Genomic DNA, 20,627 nt, shown 5'->3' with positions numbered 1-20,627 from the left:
CTGTGAAGAGGTTGATGCCAGTAAGGGCATCCGGCCATAAAAAAACTCGCAACGACAGATTCATCTCACCTCATACTTGACCCCGTAGAGAAACGGGACAAGGGCTGGACAATCAATCACTACCATCATTACTTGTGCCAAACTTACTCTTGTTCTTTTTTGACCCTACTAGTATGAGAGAGAGAAAGCGAGCGCATATTTGCTACTTTCTACGCTGTTGCCATGTTCTCAGGAATGAAGTGTCTGCGTTGTGCAATTGAATAAGCATAATTATGTTTACTTGAATTTAATATATACTTTAATGTACCGTAATATGTAAGTTAGACTATAAGATATTTCTTTATTCAAAAAACTATTCGTTAAATTAGCCTGCCTGTTTAAGCAAATTATTTTGCATGTAAGATGAATTTATCCAATGTTCTCTGTTTACAAGTAGTTTACTTCAGTGTGTTTTAAATTATCCTTTTCCGTACAGAGGCACGCTCCGTGCAAAAGTTTTTTCAATGGCCTTCAGAGTTTGAATGTCTATATAAGTTGGGCAGAAAATGCTTTTTATCTGGGAAGGCTCTCTTTGCCATTGCTATCCTTTTTGTGACTTCTGATGTGTTCTGATTATCACTTGTGATTAGGGTTCCTAAGTAGCAAAACTGTTTCACTTGCTCAATTTTATTAGGACTGGTTTTGATGTGTTGTATGTGTCCTTGACCTTGACTAATGTTTGTAGCTTAGTGTAATATCTGTTACTTATGCCGTACCTAAAAGCTGCTGCGACTTCTCATGAGACGCAGATATTATTGTTGTAGCTAATTTCCTGTTGCCCTCTTGCCCGTAAATTGAAACTAAGAAATGTTACTAAATGAAGGTAATATAGAATATGGTTTTGAACCTTTATTAGGCAACACAAATAGTACAGTAATGTTTTAAATCGTGATGTGCAGTATGTCGCAAAGTATTTCTTCATGTTTTCCATTATGGTGTTTTGGTGCTGATCTGAGGCTGTATTCTGAGAAGGACCATTCAACATTGTAGGTAGTCACCGGTGTATATTTCAAGAAATAAAACTAGCTGGATGAAATATTTTCAAGGACTCTTCTTGTTCACCACTAATGATCTTGCAAACAGACAGAGCGCTTGAATAACCTAGATTTTGTTTCTAGACTGCATGGAGCTCTGACCAATTAAAGACATCTAGCCATCCCAGAATCTAAGAAAGGATTAGCACTGTTGTATGCAGTTAAGGTACTTGGACCTACTGTATTTCACAGTAAAAAGATTATAAATCCCAATTTTAAAGGAATTTTAAAGCCAACTTTAGCATTCATATTCTGTATGAGATGAAATTTGCCAATTATTTTACTATAGGCCTAGTCTGGAAATTAAACTAGCAAACAAAAAAAAAAAAAAAAAACCTAGATATGTTCAAAAGTGGTAACATTCTTCACATAATATGTAATAATACTAAGAAAATTTAAAATGAAATACACCATATGAACCATATCAGAACCACAATTCAGCTGTATAATAGTAAAGGAATGGAATTTGTAATTTCGTAAGTATCTGGGCCCTACTGTAACATACGTGTAAAAGAACACATAAATTAATAGAATGACATGTTTCGTTCTACAAGAACATCCTTAGATTCTATCAAATCACTGTTAAATACGCATATAAAAGTACTGTATATTCCCCTATCTCCCATACAGACAGGTTTGTGTTAGCAAGCGATAATCAAGGTCAGCGACCTGAAATCAAACCTGGCTTGGACACTGGAGATATTAACTTTAAAGTACAGTTTATTAACAGTTTATAGCATCAGTATTTCTAAATTTTTCTCTTCTGTGTGTGTGTGTTTTTTTTTGCCCTTCTGAACTAATAAATGGAATTATAGCAATCTACAAAAGTATGTATAAACTTGAAAATATACATGAATTAACAAGGTACTTCGAGGCACCATAGAAACTTAAAATTTGGTACCATATAACCTGTTACTCCCAAGATCTCAAAACTCTCCAGGGGATCAAGCTGAGAGGCTTTAAAATGGGGACACAGAAGCAAAACTGCATTACCAAGTATCTGTATATAAAATAAAAGTTTTGTCTGTACATTGCTCAAAATTTTTTAAAAAATAATTTTATTTCTGTATCGGTTGTGTCCACAATAACAAGGAAATGCATTTTTAATTTTCAGTCATCTCTGTATGTATGTACGGGCATCACGAGAAAATGGCTCAAGAGAATTTAATGAGAATCGGTAGGTAACATTGGGGAGTAAGGCACTACAATCTAGGCTGTAAATAATTTTATTCATGCCGAGTTTAGGGGAAGGCCTAAAATGTAATTCTCAAATATCTTATGTTATTAGTGGTCCTATCAATAAATACTACATAACTAAAGTTATACAGAATTTAATTTCATTTATGTCTTGCACATTTTTACCGTTCCAGCTATGAAAACAGAGATATTCATAAATTTATATTTTGCTGCTAAGTCCATATCAATGCCGAGCCACGAGAAAATGGGAAAAACAGAATTAATGAAAATTGGTATGTAAAGTCAGTGAATAAAGAACTAGAGCCTAGGCTATAAATAATTTTATTAAACCTGGATGAAATGGTAGTTTAGGGGAAGGTGCCTAAAATTTAATTTTTAAATACCCATTTTATTGGTCCTATAGAAATGTATTATATAACAAAAGTTATAGAGAATACAATTTCCGATTATGTATGTCTTATTCAGGTTTACCGTACCGACTATGGTAGGAGAATTCATGAATTAGAATTTTGTTGCTTAGTCCATATCAACACAGAGCATTGCTGACATGGAAATATTGTCCAATAGTTTTAACTGGCAAAGGTTTTTGTCATGATTGTTAAGGTTTAAAGCCGCATAGTCATTGATCCATATCGACAAGGAAAATTGTGAAGATGATAATAAAAATGAGAAAAAATTGCAAAGGAGCGATTGCTTGAAGAATAAGACAAGAGGGAGTTGTAAAGAGGTGGCCTCATATCACAGACTCGGAAGAAAAGTAAATGTGAAGACCTAAAATAAAAAAACCCATAAAACTATCGACACTTAACATTACATTGACCATTGTTTGTTGAGATGTGCTTTGTACTTCTGCTGCCACTCAGCTCTGGTGAATGGATTACTAGTGCATCCAAAGTACAACAGCCCACTGAGCTCGATAGCTGCAGTCGCTTAAGTGTGGCCAGTATCCAGTATTCGGGAGATAGTGGGTTCGAACCCCACTGTCGGCAGCCCTGAAAATGGCTTTCCATGGTTTCCCATTTTCACATCAGGCAAATGCTGGGGCTGTACCTTAATTAAGGCCACAGCCGATTCCTTCCCACTCCTAGCCCTTACCTGTCCCATCGTCGCCATAAGACCTATCTGTGTCTGTGCGACGTAAAGAAAATCCTAAAAATAAATGTAAAACAACCTGCCTGAATAATGGTGGAAAGTAGCTGGGGAGTTAGATAAACTTTCTTTTTTTTCTTTCTTTCTTTCTTCTTTTTTTTTTTCATTCGTCTGTTTCATAATTTTTCTGATATTACTGATATGTAACTCACTGGTTCATCATAGTATTCCAGCTGTTCGATCCCTACTCTGAGGCACTGGTTGGAATGAGCAGTGTGCACACTTTATGGAATATGACAGGGTAGTGTTCATGGCTGTCTGTGGCCTGGTCATTCCAGCTCTGGAACTTGGCACTGGTAGAATGGCAGCATAGTACTGTTTGTTAAAATTGAGAAAATGTGCAGTTTTTCATTTGATCGAGTATTTCATATGGTAGCATTGCTTTTGATTGCAACATTCCAGTCTGTTAATATTGTATTCTCACAAGAATACTGACTTCATTGTAATTATCTATGTCAAGTTCAGTTGGGAAAACCACAATAATAATTATAATGTTATTGGCTTTACATTCCACTAACTACTTTATGGTTTTCGGAGACACCGAGGTGCCAGAGTTTAGTCCCACAGGATTTCTTTTACGTGCCAGTAAATCTACTGACACGAAGCTGACGTATTTCAGCACTTCAAATACCACCGGACTGAGCCGGGATCGAACCTGCCATGTTGGGGTCAGAAGGCCAGCGCCTCAACCGTCCAAGTCACTCAGGAGAAAACCACACAGACGGTCTTTCTGAGGATGTAAAAAGGCAGGTGGAAGAGTGAATGTCTGCCATTATAATGAAAACTGTCCAGCTTGATTGTGACTGATAGTAGGCAAGAGGACCTGCCATTACAATGAAGATTCGCTAACCCGGTCTTCACATGAGAAACGACGCATGACGACTTCACCGTAACGCTAAGAGCTATGCAATTTAATAAAATCTTACTCACAACATCTACACCACATACTTCACCTAGAATTCTGTATACAGTGTATAATTCCGTAGCAAAGGACGGGTACATCAGCTAGTGCAAGTATAAGCATTTTTTCTCCCAGTTGGAAACTTTCTTTCCAAAACAATAATGTAGGCTGTAGTTTTTGTGGACTTAAAAAAGTTTCCTGAAAATTCAAATTAATTTAACATCATCTTCCTCCTCTTTCTTTTTCTTTCCTTTTCCCCAGTTTTTATGGCCAGATGCCCTTTCCAATGATGATAATATTGATGGTTTTACAGCCCACTAACTACTTTTACGGTTTCCAGAGACTAGGGAGGAGGTTTTGAAAATGTCTAAAATTGCCCAGTTTCTGGAGACACGTACATAACATGGGCTTGTTGGTGAGTGTGTTAACTGTCATGGCCCCCTTGAAATACTTCTTGTATTTTGCATCATTTCGGCTATTAGATTTTTCTTAACATATATTGCAATATTACAGTACTGTTTTTTATTGTTCATTTTGGCTTACTATGGACCACGGGACTCGTCTTAGCTATGGTCTTCTGGTTTTTCTGGGCCTAGTATACTTTCATTTTCTGGCTGTGTGCCTGCTTCCTTCCATACGTCCTCTTAGGTCTGGTATGTTACTGTTTTATAATTTTGAGGTTTCATGGCATCATTTGATAACACCTCATAGCAAATAACAACACACTGGGGTTGTTGTTTACCTCAAACACCATGAATCCCAAGTTTAAATAACATTCATGGTATTTTCAAACTTCTGTATGTTTTTCTCCACTCCACATTGAAGTAGTAAGCTCTTCACTATTTGGTCTCATTAGTGGACCTAATTTTAACCATCAGTCCATATTTACACTAATTTGGAAAAGTCACAGAGCTGAAAGACACAAGAATTTAATCACAGTACTTGGCAGTACAACTTACCACAACACAAGAAACATGAAATCTGACATCCCAAATTATTTTCTTATGTTGCTGAAAGAGAAACTGGGGGTTAGGCGGGCCTTGAAATTAATGTATGTTAGTCTTTGGAAAGAGATTCAGAATGTCACTGCTCTGTGGCTGTGGCAAACTAATGGTACTTGCACATCCCTGGTACAGTTTGAGGTAAAATTTATAAACATTTCTGAGGAACGAACACATTAAATTAAAAATTTTTGCGGGCCCCTTTTTGTCACTGTCATGGACCACTGGCTGGGAATTGTTGCTCAATATGTCTTCATTCAGTATTGTTTGTTCATTTTCATTACTCAGAGAATAACAAACAATCTTTAGAGAATTAAAACTGCAGACATTTTTATTTAGAGATGTGAATGGTAGATTTTTTTAAAATTTACAATTTGCTTTATGTTGCACTGACACTGATAGGTCGTATAGCGATGATGGAATAGGAAAGGACAAGGAGCGGGAAGGAAATGGCCATGGCCTTGATTAAGGTACAACCCCTGCATTTTCCTGGTGTGAAAATGGAAAACCACGGAAAACCATCTTCAGGGCTGCCAATGGTGGGGTTCAAACCCATTATCTCCCAAATGCAAGCTCATAGCTACATGACCCAAACCACACAGTGACTTGCTTAGTAATGATAACGGAGGAAGGTGAAAGATATGATGGTAGTAATCACAATTGTTTCAAATTCCTTTCTGAAAATAAGCAGAGATTAGTAATGTAGAGAGAAATTGGAAGCAGAAGTAGACTCTAGATAAGAGTTATGTTTGCTAGTATTGTCATTTTAGCTGAGTCAGCTATTGAATTGAGTTTCTGAATGACACTCTTCAGTGTAGCTGATGATGTCACTTTAGCTGAGTCAACTGATTGTTTGAAGAGGTCTGTTGGAAGTTGCAGTGACTTGAAGAATGAGTACAGGATTAGCCTAAGTAAAAAAGATATAATGATATGCAAGTTGAGGAATGAGATAAGATAATTGAATTAAAGTGTCAGATTAAATTTTAATGAGAGTGAAAGAATTCTATTAGCTGGAAGCAAAATAGCTTAGATGAATGAAGCAACGAGGAATATATTAACCAATGCTAGAAAAGAGTTGCACAGAAAAAAGTAAAAACAAATTTCATTCTTAATTTTAAAGTGAAATTTATGTTGAAATGGCGTATGGCTTTTTGTGCCGGGAGTGTCCGAGGACAAGTTCGGCTCGCCAGGTGCAGGTCTTTTGATTTGACGCCCGTAGGCGACCTGTGCATCGTGATGAGGATGAAATGATGAAGACGACACATACACCCAGCCCCCGTGCCAGCAAAATTAACCAATGATGGTTAAAATTCCCGACCCTGCCGGGAATCAAACCCGGGACCCCTCTGACCAAAGGCCAGCACGCTAACCATTTAGCCATGGAGCCGGACAAATTTGTTTAAAAACAGTATCAGGATAATGAATAAATTTGGGAGCAATTTGGTGACAGGAGAACAATTTAACAAAATTAGACCAGGAAAAAACACTAGATCAGTTAGACATGGAGAACTTGTTCAGTTAATTTTGGAGGGAGGTGTGGGAGGTAAGACCATTAGCAGGAAGCCAAGGGATGAATGTGATAAAGATGATATGATAAATGTAGATTGTTATGCATTACTTGGCAAAGGGAACTACATCAAGCCAATCTGTGGACTGACTAGCCAAATGCCATCATTTACATTAACAAAAATGGGAATTATTAAGGCTTTTTCAGTTGCAAAATAACCAGCTTTTTTGCCCCAGTTTCGCAGCCATCTCATCAGTTGAAATGCTACAACTCTCCAAGATGCTGCCTTGTACAGACTATTGGTGACCGCTATGAGGCTGATTTTTGATGCTTGTGTTTCAGTCTATCGAAAGGTTTCACCCATCTTCTTACACTGCTAGTACCATGCATTCGTCTCCAAATGCACATTGAAGTCTGATTAATTTCAGCTGCAGGAAATTCCTCTTGAACAAGGAATGCAATTACAGTACCTTGCCTAACCAAACATCACTTTCTGCCATTGTGTAACTACCGGGCGAGTTGGCTGTGTGGTTAGGAGCACACAGCTGTGAGCTTGCATCCGGGAGATAGTGGGTTCGAGTCTTACTGTCGGCAGCCCTGAAGATGGTTTTCTGTGCTTTCCTCATTTTCACACCAGGCAAATGCTGGGGCTCTACCTTAAGGCCACGGCCGCTTCCTTCCGAATACTAGCCCTTTCCTATCCCATCGTTGCCATAAGACCTATCTGTGTCAGTGTGATGAAAAGCCACTAGCATTGTGTAACAACTGTCTGTGTTCACACAGTCAGATCTAATGACATCACAATTCCTCAACATGTTGTGTTAAGTCTTTAGATTGTGAGGATGCAGTTGATCTCATAAAAAAACTATTTAAAATTGGATGCTGGAAAGATTTGCCTTGCCAATACTCAGTCTATATCGGTAATAGTTTATATCAGGCCTTGACAAATGTTTTTAATTCTAGGAGCTAGTACTAAACCTAGGAGCCCCGGCAATTTTTCTAGTTCTGGCATTGTTAACATCTTGCCTTCTGAAAAAAAAAAAAAAAAACCATGGCAGTAATAGCAATAGGTATTGTGGTTTTATAGTTTTATACAAAACAGATTTTCACAAAATGTAAAGACAGCAGCACACTGACCTAAATAAGACATGCCACTATGTATACAAATTTATCAAACTAGTCAGTTGTTGCATATTTATATTTTGATACTGTTCTAAGAAACTTGTAAATTGTAAAATGTAAATAGCAAAGTGAATATTGTTGTCAACAACACTGAATTGTAAAATTCCTTTGTATGTATTAGTCTGACATGTTAAAGGATTAATAACTTTAAAGCTTGAACATTATCTATCTACCGATCTAAAAAAAATGATACAAAGAACAATCCCAAGTCCGGAATGAGAAAGGAGGAGGGTTTGCTGGTCTGGCACCCAGCTGTAAAACTGCCAACGCCGAGTGTTAGGCAGCGGGAAATAACCTGACTCCCTAAGGGGGTTGGCGGCTTTGGGCGACTGAGAAAATCCCACCGGAATCCATTATGCAGCGTCTGTTCTCCAGGTTAGGGATGGCTGCAGAAGGCACCTGTACTCCAGAGGAGCGGCCTCATTATCACCTCACTGGATTACATCCAGAGTTGTAATTCGGGACCTAGTCCCACCCAGGTGACATCTTGACAGTCAACCATGGAAGGTCTTTTAAGAAATATTCCACTGGCTGAACCAAGAGTTCGGTGAAGGCAGCATTCGGACACGGTAGGCTGCCACTTAAAAGATACCGTGAAGTCAGAGCCACGGAAATACCCCAGTACCACATACACGAACGAGACAGTCAAGAATCAAACTAAAGCAGATAACCTACTTCTCTACACACAATATAAACTTACTCATGCAAACCGGTAAACTAAAAGTGATCACCGACATAATGGACCAATTACAAGTCATTAATTACTGACTTTTACTAAGAAAAGGATCCATTTCAGTTCCAAACACATGCCAATTTTAAAAACTTCTTATTACAAATAATTTTTTAGACAATATTGTAAAATATACTACAATAATTTTATCATGTGCTCGTACTTCCCATGTCAAATTTCTTATCTACTCAATAATGTAATCATTCTTAAAAAAATTGTTTGTTTTAAGATTAACTAAAGTACTGATGATGCCCAATAAGAAGGGCGAAACATGTCCACAACTTTTTAATCTTTTATGATTATGTAACCACAAAACGTGGTATTGTAGGTATTGAATAGGTGAATAATAAATGTATACTTTGTAAAATTGAATGTGATAATGGACCAATATGAAATTCTTATCATGGGATTACAGGAAATGAGAAACACTGACCAGGATGCCTTGGAATCTCGAGGGCTCAAGGGTACAGACTTTATAAAGGTATACCCAGGAAGAGAGTGATGAAGAATGTCCCACAATTTGGAGCAGGATTTTTGGTCAGCCTTCAAATAGAAAATTCTAAATTCCCATGGAGGGAATTAGATATTTTCACCAATAGAGCATGTCAAAAATGTCAAAAACATATCAGATGTAAGGCTTTTCAGGTGTTTGCTCTATTAACCAGCGTTTCATCTTAGGTCTGACACTTTTTTGACATGCTCTATTGGTGAAAAATATCTAATTCCCTCCATGGGAATTTAGAATTTTCCATTCGGAATTGCTAGGCGGGCAATAATTCCATTGTGGAGATTTATCTCCCGTATGCAGTTATCAGACTGTGCCTCTTATAAGGGCTTCTGCTAAGTTCACCTGCATACACCCCAGTGTCAGTCGGTAGGGTCTGACACATCCCACCCTGATGAGTCTAGTGTCAAACCTAAGACGAAAACGCTGGTTAATAGAGCAAACGCCTGAAAAGCCTTACATCTGATATGTTTTTGACAGCCGTAAAATAATAAACTCAGGTCAAGAATTCAAATCACAGTGTCTACGACTCTCAGTGCTCACTTTAAAGGCATCTAATAAAATCTATACTATAATAAATGCCCATGCTCCCACTAATGATAAAAACAACTCCTCAAAAGACCATGAGGAAACAGAAGAATTTTGGGACCTATTGGACCTGACCCTAGATAACATCCCCAAACACTATGTCAAATTATTAATAGGCAACTTCAGTGCTCAACTAGGCAGAGAAAGAAAATACCGCGACATCATCAGAAAATGGCCAGCACACAAGAAAACAATTAAAAATGGAGAGAGACTAGTTGACCTGTGTAGAAACCATAACTTAATCTCAAAATCTATATGTTTTAAGAGAAAACCTCAAAAACTCAAAACGTGGAAACACCCTGACTACACTAAAGGAGAATGGTAACTGGATCACATCTGCATGGACAAATACCACCACAAAGAGATCTATAACATCAAAGTCCTCCAAGGAATAGACAGATCACTATGTAGTTAAAATAAAAATTAAATCAAGCCCTTAAAACTAAAAGAAAAATAGATCCTACCCAGCTAATCAACAATGAAAATGACCAAAAAGCAACTGACAGAGTGACAGACTTCAGAAAATTGAAAGGAGGATTGGAAGAACCTGCATCAACAAAAAATATCAGAAAGATGGACGGTGGCAAATAATACCTAACAAAGTCGTGTACAAAGAGCTAGAACCCATTACAGATACTATGCATAAGAGGGGACTGGGATTCTTTGGGCATATCATGAGGATGTAGGATTCGAGACTTCTGAAACAACTAGTACAACACAGTCTCGTCTCAAAAAAACCACAACAGGATGTATGGATCAGAGAAGTAAGAGAGGATCTGAAGGAAATAGGCCTTACAACAGAAGACACCACAAATAAGATAAAATTGAATACAAAACTCAAGAATACAAACCTCCGCTTTACCCTTACATGAAAGAAACCAACAACGCGCATATTTTCAACCGAGGAAAGGGCATGAAGATCAGAGCATCTGAAGAAGTACTGGAAGGACCGCAAAGCCCGAACAATCCCTTCAAAGAGACCTGAATGATGAACTGACTAAAGTGATCCTATGGGGTCATGAAAGAAGAAGAAGAATCCATACTTTACCAGACATTTTTATTGTGCCATTTGTGTCCATGCACATGTCTAGGAGCTTATGCTGTCAACATATGCAAATAAATTCTACAAGAGTACGTTCTGTTTCACTTTACAATAACAGCTCTGTTAAAATAATTTAACAGCAAAAGAGATTCTATTTTGATGGTAAAGGAGCATTTCCATAGTGAGCTCTCTTGAACTTCTCGATTCTAGAGAAATCCTTGTCTGAAGGCGGCAAAGTGTGGCCTGGGATATGAAAGCAGTGCTCCACAGAATCAAATTGACCACTGGTTACTAGATGGTGCCAGAAAGCGATAATGTTCCAATTCTTGTTCTGCCTCACACAGTTGTCTGAGAGCACAACAACATTCATTGCATTGATAGCATTGCTGATTTGTAAGTACTTCATAATACATCTAACAATTTCGTCACTACGTCTCTTTGCCACTGTCTCATTCCACAGGAACATGTACCCCTCCTCGTTAGCACAGTCATGGACACTGAAGTTAAACATCCACAATTTGCGTTTGCAGGACGCCAGTCCAGATGTAAACATAGGACATTATTAGCATCATTTACATGAGAAGTATAATATTGAGTTATTTCTATGTCGGTAATGCTTTCTTTATGAGAGGTTTTTCAACACCAGAATGACCGTACATAATTTTCTCTATTGTTATATAATGCAGCCTTGATTATGATTTAAAATGCTAATAACATTAATATCAAAGCAGAAATCGCCCATACTTACCTAGATTCCCGCCATTACCTAGCCTCATTCTCTTATTCGGCCGAGTTTGGTAAATGATATGGAGTTTTCGCCATAAGACCTATCTGTGTCGGTGCAACGTAAAGCAAAAAAAAAAAAAAAAAGTATGGAGTGTCAAGGGGTTATGTATTATTACATTGCTTTGCAATAGTTCAGCGATACCAGACTGGGAATTAAATATATAAAGGGGGACATTATACTCAGGTCAAACAAAAGGGCACCAAAGACAGATTTAGTGCCTGGGATCTGTTGTGCCCTGATTTATATTGTCGCTGAGGAAGAAAATTGTATGATGTTTTTAGTAAATAAGGTTGAGTATTGGCAAGGCGGATCTTTTCATCATCTTGTTTTAAATAGTTTTTTATGAGATTATACAAGTCAATAGAGGAGTAAATAGCTCTTATTATGGTCATATTTTTTAACAGATGCAATTGCTTGTAATATTCTTCTATGTGATAGGGTTGCTTAGGACCATTTGGAATCAACATTTGTTGGCTTTTCTTTCAGCCCAGTAATCTTTTATACACGAAACGGTGTGTTTCTATTGCTCCTACCATGTATGTTGTGTGGTCTTTCCCTCTTCTTCCTCAAAATCCCATATTTGTGTGATTTTTGTGATTACACCTGGGTCGTGTAGATTTGGCAATCCTAATTCTTGAATGTCTTTTTCTGTTTGGTCTAGTAGCCTTGTTTTTTCAGGAATGTGTGAATTTGATTTGATAGTCTGTATGGGTCCATTCTTTCTAGGTGTTCCAAAAATTGGATTCTTCACACACACATTGTATTAGTGATATTGATGATTTGTTTGTAGATTTCTGTGTTGGGTTTTGGATAACATACACCCTTCGGTTCTTGATCCTAGATCCTTTCTCACGATTTTCTGTTCAACTTCTAATTGCTTCTTTATGTGTAGGAGATTGAATGTGTCTGATGTGAAGAGTGTTTCCAGTGTGTTTATTTTTGTATATTGTTGGATTTTGCAGTTCCAGGAGACATATTATATAAATTAATTTTTTGTTTATAGAAAAGCTGTTTCCATTTCCTGGAATCTGGATTCTATGGTTTTCTTTTTATTACAGATTTCTGTGTTCTCTCTCTTCACTGAGGTATTATAATATATTGATGGATTCTGACTTTTTTTTAAAAATTGTATATTTTCATATGAATGCAGCAGTGCTCATCGTATTGTCTTGTTAGTTGTTTGACAGAGAGAGCTGCACGTATACCTACCTCCTGGCAGATACTGTGGATGGAGAGGCTGTTATAATCGACCCTGTCTTGGAGATGGCTGAGAGAGATGCCAAGCTAATCGAGGAGTTGGGGCTTAGACTGAAGTATGCAAGTGAGTGGCCATATTTTAATTCAGTATTTGTCATTTGAGTCTACCAGTGTGTACAGTTTCAATTATCCAGATAGAATATTCCTTTTTTCCAAGTTCAGTTAATCTCTTCCACACTTCTCTATGTAAGAATGTCTTTTATTTCATGACATAATTCAGTGACCTTCACCTAGCTGAACTTAACCATATCCATTCGGTGGGTTCTTGGTCTCCTAATCATTTATCTTCCTTCTACCTTTCTTTCCAAATGCACTTGAGCTGTTCTTGTTCACCATAGACTGGAAGTGCCGACTGTTTAATGAGGATTCTTAATCCCAGCTTCCTGACTCACTTCCTCATTTCTTAACTTGTCCATCCTGGTCTCCTATTTAGTGGACCTCAGGAACTTCACTTCTGATGCCTGCAGTTTTGACAAGTCTCTTTTTGCGAGTGTGCATGTTTTGATACCATAGGTCAAGTTCAGTGTTTGTTTGTTTGTTTGTTTATTTATTTATTTATTTATTTATTTATTTATTTATTTATTTATTTATTTATTTATTTATTTATTTATTTATTTATTTATTTATTTATTTATTTATTTATTTATTCATCGATACGGCCACCTGTGGGCCACATTTACACAATCTTCCTTCTGTCACACTGACTGATACCCTTCTCTTTACACTCTCACCAAAGATTCTTGAGTCTTTGACTTCTTCTTGCTTGCTCTTCCACCGAGATGTTCCGTGGCTTCACATGTTGCTCTTCAGACGCATCCCTCATTCTTCTTCCTAAATGATGTCCTATCTTTTATATTCTCCTCCTTGATACCTATTTCTTCCAAGTCATTGTGCACCTGTGTAAGCCATCCCAGTTGTTTTTTTCTTCCACTTTTCCTGCAGAAGAAGTATCCTGTTGGCCAATCTCTTAGGGTTCATTCTTAAGATATGCCCATAAAACTTCAGTCTCCTTTTCCTCACCACAGTCGTGATTCTTTATACTGTCTTGTAGAGCTCCATATTCGATCTTAACCAGAGAATGTGTTTGGGTCACTCGTCAACTTTCTTGGGCCTAAGATTTTTCGTAAGAATCTTCTCTTTTTTTTTTTTTTACAAGGACTGGGTCAGCCACCCTTGTCAAGGTTTCTGCTCCATAAAGGCACTCAGTTCTAACCACTGTGCAGTAATGTTTTAACTTGGCCTGATTGAGAGGGACTTGGACTTACAGGTGTCATGACATAGTCTGAATGCCAACTCCACCCTCTCCTTTAATTCCTCCTTTTCATCTCCATTGGGGGTGAGTATTTATTTCTCCCAGATATTTACATTTTTTCACATGCTAAATATTCCCACACAGTGTAACAAGTTTGTCCGTGTCGCCTTTTTAAAAATAGAATCTATGAATGCTCTTTTTTTTTTTTTTTTTTTAAGGAGATTCTTAACCCTGTTATGACTGCAACATTTTATAGTTCTTCAACTTGTTTCTTGGCTGTTTGACGGTTGTCTGTAATAGAACGTCGTCTGCGAAGGCAAGGCTGTCCAACATCATCTCATTTTTTTCACAACCTATCTTTACCCCATTCTTCATTCCATTTTCATTCATTCTCAACCTCCGTTCCCTAATAACTTTTTCTAAAATGCAATTAATGAGCAGTGGAGAAAGGCCATCTCCTTGCCTCTAACCCGTTTTTATCTCAAACGGATTTGAGAGTTCGCCCATAAATTTGACTTGAGAAAAGGTGTTTGTAAGAGATCGTCGAATTATGGCCAGAGATTTCTCATCCACTCCAAATTCCTGCAGAACATTCATGAGCACTCCACGATCTGTGGAATAATATGCCTTTTTGAAATCAACGAAAGTTATGATTGTCCTCTTCTGATTTCTCATTGATCTTATTTTTATAAGTGATTTTAGAAAAGAAATCTGCTCAGCTCATGAACACCCTTTCCTGAACCCGGCCTGGTATTCACCAATTTGTTTATCCAGATGAGTGCATTCTTCCAATTACTTGGTATTACTTCTTTTTCCCAAATAAAAGCGAATAATTCCTCTAGTTTTTCCACTATATTTTCACCTGCAAATTTGAATAACTGTGCAGCAATTGAATATTTCCCAGGAGCTTTGTTGTTTTTTAGTTGCTTAATGATGTCCCTAATTTCTTTCTTATTTGGTGGTAATGAATCCTTCAACTTGAATTGAGGCTTTCCAAACAGTAATCCAACTTCAGGAGGTTCACAGTTCAGAAGATTCTGGAAATAGTTGGCCAGATACCTATTTGTATTGAATAGGTTGAACTACAATATTTCTTCTTTCAATTTAATTGTGATACAGTTCAATATGGAACATCATGAAATTTTTATCTTTAAAAGCCATGAAGATGGTTTTCTCTGGTTTCCCATTTTCACACCAGGCAAAAGCTGGTACTTAATTCCTCTCGTTCCCACTGGTACATACGGCATCCATGAAACGTCTCCATTGTGGTCGTCGACTTGCCAATGCTTTAATTTCCTTCCAAGTGTTCCCTGCTTCAAGAGCCTCCTCCTCTATAGTCCTCCTCCAGGTCTTTCTAGGACGACCTCTCTTCCATGCCCCTTGCGGATTCCATTCCAATGCTTTGTGTTCTATAAATCCCGCTGGCTTTCTCAAAGTATGACCTATCCATTTCCTCTTCTTGATTTCCACTGCGACTGGAACTTGGTTTGTTGTTTTCTATAGCTCATCATTAGATACAATTTCTCGCCATCTGATGTTTATGATGCGTCGTAAGCAACGGTTTATAAATGTCTGTAAGAGATTAGTGATAGTTCATATAACCTTCCCCTAGTTTCACAAGCATATAGGAGGACTGATTTAACATTTGTATTGAAAATGTTTATTTTTGTTTTCATTGAAATATTATTCTTCCACACTGTATACAGCTCCATGAAGGCTCCATTTGCTTTCCTTATTCTGGCTCTTACATCCTCTTCTGCCCCTCCTTCTCTTGTCACTACACTTCCCAAGTAGGTAAATGTTTTAACCTCTTCAATCTCTTCTCCAGCCACAATCAGTCTTTCATCAATTTTAGCATTTACTCTCATTTCCTGGGTCTTACCAACATTTTTATTGACCCCTGCAGCCTCTGCTTCCTTCTGTAATCCTTAACTTACGTTTCATATCACTAATTCTTGAAGACAAAAGACAAATATCATCTGCAAATTCTAAATCTTCCAGTCTTTCCCCCATTCCCCATTGTATTCCTCTTTTCCTTCCACCAAACATTTTTTTCATGACATTATCGAGACCACTAAAGAGATTGTTGGTGAAAGAATGCATCCCTTGCGAACTCCACTTGTGACATTCACATAATCTGTGAGCTTTCCCTTGTGTACTACTTTGCATCGGTACCTTTCATACATAGCCTTCATGAGATTCAAGATCTTATGCGGTACTCCATATTTCACAAAGGTCTTCCACGTTATGGTCCTATTTACTGAATCAGATGCTCTTTCGAATCTATGAATGTCAAGTACAATGTGGCCTGCCATTCATTACTGTGCTCTAGAATTATTCCTGGCATATTTATTAGATCAACACAGCTGCGTTATCTATGGAAACCAGCTTGTTCTTTTCGAAGACGCTGTTCAATTGTCCTTTACTCTGTTTGGAATTATTCTAGAGAGAATTTTACTTGGTATGCTCAGTAGTGTTATTATTCCTCTCCAATTCTTATGCACTATGGTGTCACCTTTTTTGCGAAGTTTCACAATCAAGCCCTCTTTCCAATCAGCTGGAATTTTCTCTTCTTTCCATACTTTACCCAGTAATGATGGCAGCAAATTAATGGTGGCCTCTTCATCCACTTTTAGTATTTCTGGATCTATATTATCTATACCTGCTGCTTTACCATTCTTTAATTGTTTCAGTGCTGACCTAACTTCATGCCTTGTTGGGGGATCTAGCTTTATTCTTGAGTCTTCACTATCTAAGCCTTCATTTACTTCTTCTTGCATTTCCTGCTCATTCCATCATCTTTGTTTTATTTCTCAAAAATACTCTTGCCATCTTCTTAGTTGTTCTTCTTGTGATAACATATTTTCTTGCTTGTCCCTCACTGGTTTACTCTTCCTATAACCTCCTCTTGACAACTTCCTTGTAATATTGTAGAGTTGTTTCATATCACTCTTCTTCTCAGCTTCCTCTGCAGTTTGTGCCTGCTGGTCAACCCATCTTCTTTTATCGCTTCTCACACTCCTTTTAACCATTTTGTCAATTTCCGAATATTTCCTTTGGGCTTCTGCTGTCTTGTTCTGCTTTGGTTTACTATAGCTTTTGCCTCTTTTTGTTTTTCAACTAAGTACCATGTTTCCTCAGACATCCAGTCTTTCTATTGATAGCTCCTATAACCAATTACTTTTTCACATGTTTGTATATACTGTAAGTGTTCTTAACATTTTTCCAAGTTCTTTCCACACTCAACTCTTCCTCTTTTTTGAGATTTGAAAGGACTTCTTTTTTTCAACTTCATACTAAATTCTTTCCTCTTTTCACTGTTTAACCTTTGTATGTTGAACTTTTTTTTTCCAGTTGCAGACTTCTTCGATGCAGCCTTTATTTTCAATTTCAACTCATCTACTACTAGATGATGATCACTACCAACATAAGCTCCTCGTCTATTTCTCACATCTGTCAATGATCTAAATTTCTTACTAATAGCTACATAGTCGATCTGATTTTCTATTTTGTGATCTGGCAATACCCATGTAACCTTATGACACCTTTTGTGAGGAAAGATTGTCCCTCCAATCACTATTTCCTGGCTGGCACACAAATTTACAAATCTCTCTCCATTATCATTCATTTAATCTAATCCATGTTTCCCTGTCACGTGTTCTAGTCCCTCATTATTTCATCCAATCTTCACATTTATATCACCCATAATAATAGCAATATCTCTTTTTATTTACTGTATATTATTCATAGTTTCATTCAACTGATAAAGTTGATCCTTCATGTCGGCATCAGATACTTCTGTTTTTTTACATTTCGAATTTTACCTTGAAATCTACCTGTCATCATTCTGTCTGAGATGGGACTCCATCCAATTAAACTGTTCTTGGATGTTCTACTTAGCAATATACCCACTCCGTTTCTCCATTCAGCATCCTCCCCAGACTGTCCAGAATAAATAATTGTATTCTCATTATGCGTCATGATCTCTCCAAAATCACTTCACTTAAGCCAAGAATTTCCAATCAAGGGTTATGAACTTCATGTTGTTGGTCCATATTGAACTGAGATAACATAATATAAATTATAAACAGGATAGTTTTCCACCTATTCAATACATAGTTGTATTTACAACGTTATTTACAGTACATGGGACTAGTTTCAACCCTACTCTGGTTCATCATCAGCCATATTTAAACATACACAATATTTGACAAAATCCTAAAACATGTTGCCAAGCAGTAAGAACCTTATGAATACATCATTTACAATATGATGTGTGGTTGAACTAGGCAAGGTGCTATGGCACTCAAAATGTTGCAAATGAAAGTGAAATATTACGAGTGACATAGGTGAGCAATATATAATAAAAGTACACTCAACATGCTAAAAAGTCTGGGTATAAAAGTACAAATGAGATGCTCTGTGTTGTAGGTCAATTTCAGTATGATTTTAGACACACAGTGTATCAGATGGAGTTCAGTAGGTCCTAGAAATACATAATGGTTGTGGACTGAGTGCTATGGTACTAAGAATGAACACAATAAAACCTGACACACATAATAATGTATAAAAGTATGTACAATGTTTGAGTAACAAATGTGTAGATGATACTGATTCTTCTAGGCTCCTCATACACACACAAACTCACTCAGCTGACGACACGGCGTAAAGGAGCATAAGGAAGGATGCAAAACATAACACAACCGACTGAGGTAAATCATTTCACGTATCCTTACACACCTCACCAATATATATGCTCACAAGGTTTTCTCCTTTAAAATACCACCCTTCTTATTTAAATTTCTTTCTCATTTCAGACTTATTCCAACAGTCAAACTTTAAATTCAACTTCAACTATGGTTGTTTTCAAGAGTTCCCCCAAAAATCATATTTTAAGAAAATCTTTTATATTCTGAATTTTACCTTCAAGATTCAACAAGCATATACTTCTCCAGCCTTAAAAGAAGACCCCTTACGTCGATTTTATTCGTTAACTTGGACATTGACTTGTTGGAAATTTTTATCCCAACATGAACGAACATTTTATCTTATCATAATCATCACAAGTGTTTCATTTGTCTTGTCAGTTTTTGTTAAATCTTTTAGCTGAAGATGTTCTATATATATAATTGGAACAAAACATGTTCTATTTAGTATTATACTCAGAGAGTAAGCTGGATTATGTTATGTAAATAATAAACTAGCTATAAGAAACTGACAAGTATTGGAAGGTGGGAATCTCCTTGTAACATGTACTGTAAGGCCCCATTCACAATGCAAACGTAACGGTAAAATTAACGTAAAATTTGTGTTATTCACAATGGAAGAATGTAACATGAATGCAAAGAGTACACAGCAGCCAGTCAAAACACTGCCATGTTATTTAGGACGGAAGTCGGGTTTTAGACTGTCTTACAGTTTTATATTTTAATACCTCGATGGAATCAAACAACGTGGTAGCAGAATTCATATTACTTCAAACATCTCTTGCTTTGCTCCTGGGAACTGTGTACCTGAAAAGGCGAACTAAACAACGGTGAAGAAAATGGGTTCATCCCTTGAATCAAAGAAGGTTATCTCAGGGCGATTTTGGTAATCTACTGTAAGAAATGACCCGCATCAGTTTGTTTTGTACATGCGGATGAAACCTGAACTGTTTGACACTATCTTACGATTTGATTCCCTTTTTCTAATAAAAAGAAGTGTAAGGTCTCCTCTACCAATATCTATGCGCCTAGCTATCACACTCCAGTGAGATGTTTGGATGATATCGTTTTCGTAAACTAGTAGTCTGTCATAATGTTAAGAAATATACAGGAGCACTGTTTTATCTATGTCGGGGATTGTGACTCGCCTGGTCGCCAGCGCTGCGAGCTTGTCTCCCGCCATTTACCATCAGATTTATTTATTTCCACGTATTCTCTTTCGGCACAGCGTCTTTATAATTCTTTATCCTTTTATCGTTTTATCATACGCACAAAGATTATTTTGAAAGATAATTACAAGTGTTTCATTGAAAGAAGTCGTTATATCGCGCACAAAATACAATGTTTACCTCTGCTCTGATTGGCTGGTTTTTTTAACTTAACAAAAATTAACCACAAGAGCTTGGAGTTTGCAGTCCGTTAATTTTATGGACTCTCAGTTAAGTTTACGTTGGTCCATTGTGAACGGTTCCATCAGATAATATGGCTGCAAACTTCTAAGTTAACAGTAATTTTAAGGTTACGTTATGTTTGCATTGTGAATGGGGCTTAATGCTAGCCATATGTTTATGTTAGTGCTGAAGCCTGACTTGTTACTTTAGTAATGGTGAAAGCCTGAAAATTTAGTGTATTTTCTAATGTGGGAAACAATCTAGAAATATATTATTAAGTTGATTTGAGTGATTTCTATTGATGTTCCTTGTTATTCTATTAGTATGAGTTACAGGACACTGTACGTATATAAAAGATG

General features: G+C 37.1%; 1 protein-coding gene across 1 annotated transcript in view; it reads left to right on the top strand.

Annotated features, from left to right (window-relative positions):
* LOC136883062 (persulfide dioxygenase ETHE1, mitochondrial) overlaps nt 1–20,627 on the top strand; it is a 98,111-nt gene that overhangs the window by 11,646 nt on the left and 65,838 nt on the right. The window contains exon 2 of the mRNA XM_067155210.2: nt 12,839–12,983. Within this exon, the coding sequence (XP_067011311.2) occupies nt 12,839–12,983 (145 nt within the window). The remainder of the gene's footprint in view (nt 1–12,838; nt 12,984–20,627) is intronic.

This window comes from Anabrus simplex, chromosome 11 (genome assembly GCF_040414725.1).
Source record: "Anabrus simplex isolate iqAnaSimp1 chromosome 11, ASM4041472v1, whole genome shotgun sequence".
NCBI lineage: Eukaryota > Metazoa > Arthropoda > Insecta > Orthoptera > Tettigoniidae > Anabrus > Anabrus simplex.
Note: the sequence above shows the minus strand (reverse complement) of the source record. Positions and strands in the feature narration are given on the sequence as shown.